Genomic DNA, 12,104 nt, shown 5'->3' on the forward strand with positions numbered 1-12,104 from the left:
GTGTAGCCCTGGCTGTCCTGGACCTCGCTCCATAGATCTTGAACTCAGAGATCTGCCTGCCCTTGCCTCCCAAGTGTTGGGATTAAAGGTGTGGATCACCCCACACACACACCCACACACAGTTGCTATTCTCTTAATTCACACTGGCACCGTATTTAAGACCACAGAAAAGCTGTTGGTCTCCACTGATAAACACTAGTGAGATGTCCCAGCTAACCTGAGCACGTTACCTGCTGCAGCAGCTTCTGTAGTGTTGCGATGTTCTCCAGGGATAAACAGAAGGCACTTTCATCTTCACACACGACGTCTCTCTCAAAGCTTGTATCTGGAGTGTGTTCTAAGTCTTCCATACACAATATGATTTGTTTCTTAAGGTTGACAAATTGCTCATGCCTAGATTCCTAAAATAAACAAATTATTTTAAGATACCTAGCCGCCAAATGAAATTTTAGGGTAGAATGAATGCAGGCAGCATACCTTTGTTTCCCTCAAAGTTGCCACACGTTGTCGGAACAGGTTTAGCTCTTCTAAGGTGGGGACAGAGGTGCTGTCCACATCATAGGGAGGCATACAGAGAATTTCACAGAGTTCCTGATCTTGTTCTTGCAGTAGCTTAAGTTCCTGCTTTCTCTCCTTTTTCTGTTTTCTCATCAATTCTACTTGAGTGCGCAAATCTTTTTCTAGTTGCAAGACAGTTGTGTCTCTTTCTTCCTGTGTGAAATAAGATAGGAGTCTTGTAAGGTCCAAGGACGGAAGGAAACTGGGGCAGAACACGAAGGACAAGTGTTTACATTTACAAACAAGGCAGTTTAAGCCAGGGTGGTGGCTCACACCTTTAATACTAGCACTTTGGAGGAAGAGGCAGGGGGATATCTGTGAGTCCAAGGCCAGCCTGGCCTACAAAGTGAGTTTCAAGATGGTCAAGGCTATCACACAGAGAAACCCTGTCTCAAAACAAAAACAAACCAACAAACCAACACCCCGAGGTAGTTGATATGGCCAACGGAAAATGATGTAAAGAGGATCACCTAGGGTTTCTAGCAGGGAAAGGCAAACAGGGCCTTTTGTATCTCTTGACTTGTACTATGTGGCTAAGGAAGACTTCAAAGTCCTGATCCTCCCACCTCTGTGTCAGGTGCTGAGATTACAGGTATGGGTCACCATGCCCAACTTCCTTTTCCAATTTTTTACTATGGTAAAATACTCCTAAATTATCACCCTATGAACCATCTTTGCCAGTTGTTTTTTGTTTTGTTTTGGTTTGGTTTGGTTTTTCAAGACAGGGTTTCTGTGTAGCCCTGGCTGTCCTGGCCTCGAACTCACAGAGATCCTCCTGCCTCTGCCTCCTGAGTGCTGGGGTTAAAGGCGTGCGCCACCGCCGCCCGGCACCATCTCTGCCACTCTTAAGTGTACAGTGCAGTGATATTAAATACAGACATCTCCAACTCAGCAACATATTTCACGATTTTTCATCTTCACAACTGGACAAAAGCAGGATGTGCTCAGCAGAATCTGTATTGCCCGTTTTTCACTTTCATTCCAGTACTCAAATTACACAAACTATGAAATACTTTTTTTTGAGATGGTCTTACTGGCCTTGAACTTGCTCAGGTTTCCACATGCTAAGATTCCAGGCCTTCACTATCACACCAAGCAACAATCAAATGTGTCAACCTTTGACACTGTGGCACAACACTGACATACACAGTTCATCCCTGAGACCAGGGCTGTCAAGATGGCTCGGAGGGTAAAGGCTTGATGTCAAGCCTGGCAATCTGAGTTTGATCCCCAGAACCCACATGGTAGAAGGATAAAACCAACTCAAGCAAGTTGTCCCCTGACCTCTACATGCCAATGGCATGTGCATATCCACACAGCCACAATAAATTAAAAAATAAAAAAAATCTGCCGGGCAATGATGGCGCATGCCTTTAATCTCAGCACTTGGGAGGCAGAGCCAGGTGAATCTGTGTGGGTTCGAGGCAAGCCTGGTCTACACAAAGCAAGTTCCAGGACAGCTAGGACTGTTACACAGAGAAGCCCTATCTCAAAAAAAAAAAAAAAAAAAAAAAAAAAAACACCACTAAACAATAAAGCTGTCATATTTTAAGAACTTTATAATTTTTTTAAAAATCTAAATAGTTTTATAAATGTATTACTGTTGTAGATAGTTGGGAAACACACACTTTGCCATGACATGCATATGACAGTCACAGGACTGCTTTATGAAGTTGATTCTTTCTGCTTATCCTCATGTAGGCTCTGGGGGTTGATCTCAGGCCATCAGGCTTTTACATGACAAGTTATTCTGCTGACCCATCTTGTTGGCCCGATCTCTTCTTTTACATGACAAGTTATTCTGCTGACCCATCTTGTTGGCCGATCTCTTCCTTTATTTCTGGCCCATACCAGAGATTAAAACTAGGATATCACGCTGGTCAAACCTGCTACCACTGAACTACATCCACAGTGATAAGATTACAATATTGCACTAATCCACAAGTGGGACATTAGTGTATGAGTGCCCAACTCTAGGCTAATGTGTTCTGTGCATGTGTACAATAACCAATTACAATTTTCAGTAATTGAATTGTAGGAACTGTACAATTTTTTTACATTTATGATGGCTTTATTAGGATGTAATTGTAAATATAGCTGTGTAATCACAATTACTAACTCTAGAACTCATTTCATCTTGCAAAACTGAAACTATTAATTTGACAAAAGGTCCTCGTTTTATGCTCCCACCCACTCTAGTCTATTCTCTGAATCTGTTTTAAGTGCCAGGATGCTTTGCAAGAGGTGTACAAGGACCAGAAAGCTCCCTTTGGTTAGCTAGAAGATGGTTTATCTAGTTCGTATTAACTGAATCCTTACACTAATCATCTCTTTACCAGTAACAATCAATTTAGTAGATCCTGCTCTAGTCCTAGTGGATAACAAGGGAATAGGGTGAATAGTAATTACAGGCTCTACAAATACAGTTTCATGAGGATTGTTAGAAACTTGCCATATATTCAAGGAGGATGGATGCCCTAGTGCACTGCCAGCTTCTCAACTACCTAATTCCACATTGAAAGTTTCCAAGCAAAACAAAACAAAAAATGAGAAACTTTATGTGGCATATCCCTGTCATTTATGTTAATTTTAGGAAACTACTCTAAGGTCATGGTCTGCTTGGGATGAATTATCCTTACCCTTAAAAGGCAGTCTGACTGCTAGAGCTACTGCATTTATAGGCCCCGGTGTTAGGTATTCCTGTAACAGTAAGTGGGACATGAGAACCAGTCATCACCTTTCAAAGCTCCCTCCTATATGTCCCAGCTTTTCAGAACCATTCTGGATGGTTCAGTGGTATGCAGCTTTTGATGATTAAAAGAACCACAAAGGTTGAACTTTGTCTGGTACCCTTTCTTTGTATCACTAGGTATCCTTGCCTCCTATGTGCCCCACTTTATTCTGTGGGGGTGGATGGGAGCACATACATGTATGTGAAGGAATGGATGGAGGACAGAGATCCACTTTGGGGGATACTGTCCACCTTGTTTGTTGTTCTAAAGATTTACTTATAAGGGCATGAGCTTTTCTCCTGCATGTCTTCTAAGTGTACTGCATGTGAACCTGGTGCCCACTGAGACCAGAAGAGGGTGCTGAATTCCCTGGAATTGGAGTTCAGGAAGGTTGTTGTAGGCCACCACATGTGCTGGGAACTGAAACCAGCTCCTGTGTAAGAGCAGCAAATGCTCTCAACTGCTGAACCTTTCTCCAGCCACTACCTTGTCTTTAGTTTTGTTTTCTTTTTGGAGACAAGCTCTCTCAGTGGTTTTGAAGCTTAAGCCTCAGAGACCCACCTATCTCTGCCTCCCCAGTGCTGAGTTACAAGCACATGCCACCGTTATCTGGCTCTTCCGGCCCCGCCCCCCAGCCCCTCGAGACAAGGTTTCTCTGTGTAGCCCTGGCTGTCGTGGATGGAACTCACTCTGTAGACCAGGCTAGCCTTTAATTTACAGAGATCCTCCTGCCTAGGCCTCCCAGATGCTGGGATTAAAGGTGTGCGCCATGCAAGGATTATGAGGACTGGATTTCAGTTCTCATGCCTATGAGGGAAGGACTTTACCAATTAACCCATTTCTTCAATGTCCGCCTACCCCCCTCTTTCAAAGATCATCTGTGCCTACCTTTTCCTCAAAGTTAAAACATTATTATGAGCTATAAAACTCAAATACAGCAGAAGTTTTTGATCACCTATTAGCTGTTCCATGTCAATAGGGTAACTATCTCTCACCTTTCTCCTATCTATCCCTCCTCCCACAAGAAAGTTTTCCATTTCCATTCCTAAGTTAAAAACGTACTCCTCCATCTCAGACCCCAACCAACCCCCAGCACGCTGTGCTGCCACACCTGAAACGGCTTCACTTGTAACTCACTGCACAGCGTACTCAGTTCCTTCTGACAGATGGAGATGCTCTTGAGAAGCCTTTCCCTCAGGCTCTCCTCTTCAGCAATCATCCTATCCAGAAGGTCCTGTAAGAGAGAAAACAGTTGGTAAAGGTTTGGAGCCACTGGGAATAAAAACAAAACACAACAAAACCAACTAGCATCTCAAAACTCCCATAATTTCAAATTTTGCAGAAAGGGCTTTAAATAAACAAAACCAAGAAGAGCCTGTGATAATCCCAGTATGAATGACCAGATATTATTTATTTACTTATTATTATGTGTGCTCATGATCTGGGGTTGAGGAATGCAAACGCCGCGGAATGAGTGTGAAGGAGAAAAGACAACTTCACGACTTAATTCTCCCCTTATACCTTATATGGGTTCTGGTGATTGAGCTCAGGCCTTCAGATTATATCATGGAGTTACAGGTGCCTTTGCCTACTAAGCCACCTCTCCAAGGCCCCGAATATCAGTCTGTCTGCTATCTCAAAAAGGCAGCAACATCCCTACCTACTGTCTCACCGCAGAGACCAGTTCCACTGAACTCACCTTGATATGCTTCTTCACAACTTCAGTTCTTTGTAATCGCTGTTCCTCTGGAATCCCAATTAATTCCCATATTTCCCGGAGGTGAGTCAGAGCTTTCTGGAGGCACACGATGGACTCCTCTGCTAGCACTTCACTGAAAATCAATATAAAACCATTTTCCTTATAACAGCCAACATCACTGCCTCCAGACTAAAAGCACTATTGTCAGGAGCTAAATTGAGTAGTTTCCCAGTGGCCTTAAGAATAAAATCAAATCAGTGTAAGCATAGTAGTTTAATAAGCCCATAGCTATTCTCTGTGCCTTCTAAATGCCAAAGAAGCAAAATTATTATATTCATTCTTGGTAAGACCTAATGTCTTTGACCCATGATTCTATGTATGGCAGTATAATACTGAATCAGAAATCCTTTTATAAAAGAAAAACCAAACAAAATGTCGGTAAAATAAACTAATAGAAGAGCTTGTACGTAAACAGATGACGAAGAACTGGGCATGGTATCTTGTGCCTTTAAAGCCTGCACTTGAGAGACTGAGGCCAACCTGGGAAATAGAATGAGAGCCTTTAATCTCAGCACTTGGGAGGCAGAGGCAGGTGAATCTCTAGTTCAAGGCCAGCCTGGTCTACAGAGTGAGTTCCAGGACAGGCAGGGCTGTACAGAGAAGCCGTGTCTTGCGAAACCAAAAAAGAAAACAAAGCAAGGGCTGGGTAAGATGACTTGACACAGGTCTCACTTATGTGGCGTGAGTAGCCTTAAACCTAAGAGCCTTCTCTCAGTCTCCGGAGGACTGGGATTACAACACCCAGCTTGATTGTGAAATTACAACTAGTAACTCAAAGAAAGGCTAAATTTAAAAGATATCATTACAGGCTAGAGAGATGGCTCAGCAATTAAGAGCATCAGGCTGCTCTTCCAGAGGACCCAGGTTCAATTCCCAGCACCCACATGGCAGCTCACAACTGTCCAGTTCCAGATCTGGTACCCTCACACAGACATATGTGCAGAAAAAATACCAATGTACATAATAAATAAATAAACATAGCATCACATCATCACATGGTGGTAAATATGTAAGAAAGAATAAATTTTCACATTCCTGATATGTTGTCTAAATTGGTACACTCATTTAAAAATGTTGGGTGGTACATGCCTGCAATCCTAACACTTAGGAAGCTAATTTGGGACAGGGAGCTCAAGGCTCATCTATCTGGTCTACATATCAAGTTCTAGGACAGCCAGGGCTACATACAGAGACCTTGGTTTGGTTTGGTTTTAAAGTGGTTGGAGGATCTGGGGTACGTGGCAAGAGCTACCTTGTCTCAAAAAAAAAAAAAAAAAAAGCCAGGTGGCACACACCTTTAATCAGAGCACTCAGGAGGCAGAGGCAGGCGGATCTGAGGCCAGCTTGGTCTACAGAGTGAGTTCCAGGACAGCCATAGCTACACAGAGAAACCTTGTCTCGATAAACCAAAAAAGAAGAATAGTGCGTGGTCACAGAAGCACTAGTCATAGCATGTAAAATGGAGACGGGCATGCCAATCCAACAATTTTTCAAGGTAAAGATTTTACTGTACTCCATTCATCTTAGAGATGTTAATAATTAAGGCAACTAATACAATTTCTATGAAGCTAAGGAGCTTCCCTAAAGAAGCATGCCTTTTGCACTTCACTTTGATAATAAAAAGCTAGCCATGTCAAAACTGGTATCAACATCTCATTAAAAATAACTTTCTCCTTAGTCTTAAAGGTCCACTCCACTAGCCAATCTCCATGACAGCTGGATTTCTATGAAAAAAACAAATTGACCCAAGTCCCTGAGAACATGCTCACCTCTCCCAAAGATTTCACACTCTCCTCAGGAAAACAGTTCAGTTACCTTATCCTCCCACCTATCAACCCCTCCAGGCTGCAGCCAACAGAGCTTCCTGCATCTTCCCTGGACAATGTCCCCTACCCTACTCATATGCAAAATCAGAAAATAAGTGGCATATGTCTCTAAGAATATCACTAATTGCTGTTCTTCCAGAATACCTGAGTCTGGTTCTAGACACCTGTACTCATGTGCAAATATCCATACAAGTAAACATAATTAAAAAGACTCTTCCCTCCAAAAAAGGGGCCACATGTGATGGTGCACACCTCTAATCCCAGCACCCTGAAGGCAGAGGCAGTTGCATTTCTCTGAGTTTGAGGCCAGCCTGGTCTACATAGTGAGTTCCAGGACAGCCAGGGCTGTGTAGAGACCCTGTTTTAAAAGCCTCCTCGCCGGGCGGTGGTGGCGCACGCCTTTAATCCCAGCACTCGGGAGGCAGAGCCAGGCAGATCTCTGTGAGTTCGAGGCCAGCCTGGACTACCAAGTGAGTTCCAGGAAAGGCGCAAAGCTACACAGAGAAACCCTGTCTCGAAAAACCAAAAAAAAAAAAAAAAAAAAAAAAAAAAGCCTCCTCAATAGGCTGGAAAGATGGCTCAGCAGTTAGGAGTACTGCCTGCTCTGCAAGAGGACCCAGGTTCAATTTCCAACGCCCACATGGCAGCTCACAGCTGTCTGTAACTCCAGTTGCAGGGGATCCAACACCCTCACACAGACAAATGTGTCCTTAAAATAAAAATAAAATTAAAAAAATCTTTAAAAAAAAAAAGGGCTTGAGAGATGGCTCAGAGGTTAAGAGCACTGGCTGCTCTTCCAAAGGTCCTGAGTTCAAGTTCCAGCAACCACATAGTGGCTCACAACCATCTGTAATGAGATCTAGTGTCCTCTTCTGACCTTCAGGGATGCGTGCAGGCGGAACACTGTATACATGATAAATAAATAAATCTTTAAAAAAAAGCCTCCTCAAATAAATAAATAACAAAATAAAAAATCTTTTAAGAAATAACTGACACAAAGTCGAGGACCTCAAATCCAACTGAAACAAATGCAAAGCATTGGCCATGGTGTGGCCTTCCTGTAATCTCAATAAGACTCTGCCTTGAAATTTAAAAAGAAAAAAATCATGCCGGGCGTGGTGACTCACGCCTTTAATCCCAGCAATTGGGAGGCAGAGGCAGGTGGATGTCTTGTGAGTTTGAGGCCAGCCTGGTCTACAGAGTGAGTTCCAGGACAGACAGGGCAGCTATAGAGAAATCCTATCTCAAAAAAACAAAAATCAAACAAACAAAAAAATCAGAAGATGCTTGAACAACCCATACCAAAACACACACACACACACACACACACACACACACACACACACACACACACACATTTTGAAAGACAGGGTCTCATATGTTAGTCTGGCCTTGAACTAGAACCTCCTGCCTTTACCTCCCTAGAGAGTAGTGGGAGTATAGATATGTGCCAGCTGTTTGGGTCTCCTGTTTTGAGACAGGACCTCTTTATATAGTGCAGGATGTCCGGAATTCTCCTGCCTCGGGAAATTTGTAGATTACTGGTGAGGGTCATCATAACCAAACATACTTTGAATACTAGTTTCCTGTAGATGTCATTTAGAGTTTCAATAGTCTTCATAAAGCACCATTATCTTAACCCCAGAAGAGCTTAAGTATAATGTCGTTCAGATGAGATTATCTGGAATCCTTAGCCTTGTACTGAATTTGTATTCACAATACTATTTATTAAATGTTTGCATTCTATTCTCATTCTCGAGGTCAAGTATCTAGGGGTAAAAAATATGATCAAAATCAATAATCACGTAACCAAGGCTCTTACAAATTACAAAGTCAGTAACTACAAGCTAATACTAAATCTCACAGTACTTCTCCCACTACCTTCAGAAGGCATTTGTATAGCCTCAGCACAAGAGCCCTTCGCACCAATATTATTTTACAAGTGCGAAAACTGGCATTCAGTTCTGGTCCGATTTCAAACTGGACACTCCCAAGCAGTGCCTGTGCATCTCAAAACGATCAGGAAAAAAACCCGTAATTTGAGTTTAACTTGCAAGGAAATCAAGCCATCTTCCAGTTCAAGTAGACGGTTAACACCAAAGGGCAGACGCGAAGAAAAACAATACAGTTAAAACTTCACGGCTTTTTGAACCGGCCTCCTACGTAGCCTAGGTTAAACTCAAGGCAATCTTCTTGTTCCACCTCCCCATCAATGAGATGCCGGCCTTAGAGAAATGAGGAGTCAACACCATTCCAGGCTCAGCGTTTACACGGAGCGGCTGGTGACAGACGCTGCAGCTGAGACGCGGCGGCGGGGCCGCAACCCGAGGCTGCTCCAGCCGCGGGTCTCGCTCGCACCTGCGCTCGGCCGCCAGCCGCGCCCCGGCCTGAGACGCACCCTCCCGGGCCTCCAGCCTGCGCTGTCCCGCTCGCCGCCCGCCCCGCTGGTCGCCCCGGGCCCAGCTCCCCTCCCGAGCCCCGCTCCTCTCCCGAGCCCCGCTTCCAGCGCCCCCAGCCTCAGACGTGGGGGCCCGAGCCCGGGCGTACGCAGGCTCTCGAACCTTGTACCGCACCGCATCTCAATAGCGGCTCCCTCCCCTAAGAGACCCGCACCTTCTCCTCATGGCGGACGCTCCAAGCAGCCAAGAATCGAGACCCTCCACCTCCCTCACGCGGGACGGAGGACAGTAACCACCCGCGGACGCCTTCGCTCCCAGCCAGGTCTCGGCTCAGCTCTCGAGCCGTTGGACCCCGCGGAATTCAAACCCAGCCGGAGGCGGAGCTGTCCGACAATTGGCTCCTGTTTCCGCCACTCACGGAACCCCGCTCTTGTCCCGCCCCTCGCGACCGGCGCTCCTGCCTAGGCCTTGGGGCCGAGTACCTACGGATAGCGCCCTGGGCGTGGGAAACACTTGGAAAGGCAGCGCGCCGGCCTCGCTGTACGCATGCGTACACCTATGTCTTCTAGTTTCTATGGCTCCGCTATAGCCTCAAAGCCAGGGAGGGAAGGAGACCGGAGCGTGGGGAGCGATGATGTCACCCGAGCCCCACCCGGCGGGCGCCGTTGGCTTTCAAAATTTTGTGCTTCCTCGGAGGTGACTAGGGAGACCGCCAGAACAGCTCAACAATTCGTTACTTTCCAACGTCCCAAGAGGAGCAGGGTTTAGCAGGAAAGTTTACAGAAAGCAAGCCTTGGGCTTGGTGCCTTTGTAGACAAGTTTATCACATTTAATCATTAAGACAAACCTGTTAATAATGAGCATCATTATACTGAAGAAAAAACTTGAAAAGATTTGAGTAACTTTTCCAGAATTTAGGAGACAGGATGATGAACCAGTCTGGGCTACATGAAAAAATTAAATGATTTACTTGCCTAATTAAGCTCTGACTAAATGGGAATAAGGTAGGCCTTGTTTTTCTTACAAATTATAGGAATTTAGGTAATTAGGGAAACTTCACAATTCGAACCCACCATCGAAGTACTTGTGTGGCCTTCTCTTCCCACTGATCATTAGCTGCTCCCTACTGCACCTGGGTTACATTACCTGATATCCTGGTGTGGTAGGATCTCTGAAGTGAAGCATTTTGCTACTCAGACTAAAATTTGTAAGTAAAGCTGAGATGAATTTCTTTTTTGTTACTTTCTTTGAAATGATTTGTAAAAGTGTAACTGCCAAACACTCCCAAAGATGTTGTATTTATTATCCTGTCGTCTCCACCAAGCTTTATTTGGAGTATCTCTGTTATCCACAGCAGTAATGAATACTAATGTGCTTTTAAACCACTCTGCTCTATTTATAGGTCCAAAACAAAACACAATCAGGTATTATCATGTTTGGTTTACACTGAATTATAACTGAAATTGTTTGTTTTTCTATATTGGTCAACTGTACCATCTATAAAGTCTCATCATTGCCTTTTCTATAATAAATATTTACATTTATTGAATTTATTTGTGTGTCTATAGGGGTGGTAGTATATGGAGACTAGAGGATAACTTACATGATTCTGTTCTCACCTTCCATTAGGTGGGTCTACAGCCCTTTCACAGGGGTCAAATATCAGCTATCCTGCATATCAGATATGTACATTATGATTCATAACAGTAGCCAGATTACAGTTATGAAGTAGCAATGGGATGATTTTATGGCTGGGGGTCCCCACAACATGAGGAACTGTAAAAGGGTTACAGCATTAGGAAGGCGGAGAACCCCTGCTCTAGGAGCTCCATTCAGGTTATCAGGCACCATTAATTATTGAGCCATCTCCCTAGGCCATCATTTGTTTTTTTTCTTTAAAAGTAAACACAGCATGAGTAGGCATGGTGGCGCAGGCCTTTGATCTCAGTACTCAGGAGGCAGAGGCAGGCAGATCTCTGTGAGTTAGAGGCCAACCTGGGCTACAGAGATTCTAGGCCAGCTACAGTTAAGATACCAACAAACACACACTTTGTTTCACCTCTAGAACCATTGGGGGTGTTTTTTTTGTTTTTTTTTTTGCTTGTTTGTTTTTGGTTTTTTTTGTTTTTCAACACAGGGTTTCTCTGTGTAACAACCCTGGCTGTCCTGGAACTCGCTTTGTACACCAGGTTGGCTTCGAACTCACAGAGATCTGTCTGCCTTTGCCTCCCGACTGCTGGGATTAAAGGAGAGCACCACCGCCCAGCCTAGAACCATGTTTTACTATTGGTGATTTGAGTTTGTTTGATTTTTGAGTGCTGGGATTAAAGACATGTGCTATCAAGGGCTTACAAAGCCTGGCCTGGTGGTTTTTCTGAGACAAGGTCTCATTCTGTAGCCCAGGATGGTATGAAACTCACGACATAGCCCAAGCTGATCTTGAACTTGTGAGTGATCCTCCTGCCTCAGCCTCTCAAGTGCTGGGATTACAGAAAGCCACCGTGCCTGGGCATCAGAAAGAAACAAAACATTTTATTTACTAGGCACAGTAATATAAACCTATAATCAGAACACTTGGGAGGCAGGAAGATCACCCCAAGTTCAAGTCCAGCCTAGTTTGTATAGGTCTCAAAAAAGTAACAAACAAACAAACAAAAAAGTGCCTCTTTAAGTTAGAACAATAACAAATTTGTTTTCAGAAAAGTGTAATGAACCACAGAATTTTAGAAAAAGAAAGGTATTTGTTGACCACTGAATCTACCCTCCTTTTACACATTTACACTCTGGTACAGAGCAAGCTAGTTGACTGTTACAAGGAAGAACTGCAGTC

General features: G+C 44.1%; 1 protein-coding gene across 6 annotated transcripts in view; it reads right to left on the reverse strand.

Annotated features, from left to right (window-relative positions):
• Prc1 (protein regulator of cytokinesis 1) overlaps positions 1-12,075 on the reverse strand; it is a 26,434-nt gene extending 14,359 nt beyond the window's left edge. For 3 of the 6 annotated variants that reach the window (XM_052714537.1, XM_052714534.1, XM_052714532.1), the window contains exons 1-5: positions 9,761-12,075; positions 4,990-5,122; positions 4,402-4,524; positions 478-711; positions 231-401 (exon numbers count right to left, since the gene is read on the reverse strand). In XM_052714537.1, the coding sequence (XP_052570497.1) occupies positions 231-401; positions 478-711; positions 4,402-4,524; positions 4,990-5,122; positions 9,761-9,822 (723 nt within the window). In that variant the 5' untranslated portion in view covers positions 9,823-12,075. The other 3 variants (XM_052714538.1, XM_052714536.1, XM_052714535.1) reach the window with 1 other exon arrangement.
• Between the last annotated feature and the right edge of the window lie 29 nt (positions 12,076-12,104).

The sequence above is a fragment of the Peromyscus californicus genome, unplaced genomic scaffold (assembly GCF_007827085.1).
Source record: "Peromyscus californicus insignis strain IS unplaced genomic scaffold, ASM782708v3 Scaffold_4__1_contigs__length_199733344, whole genome shotgun sequence".
Taxonomy (NCBI): Eukaryota; Metazoa; Chordata; class Mammalia; order Rodentia; family Cricetidae; genus Peromyscus; species Peromyscus californicus.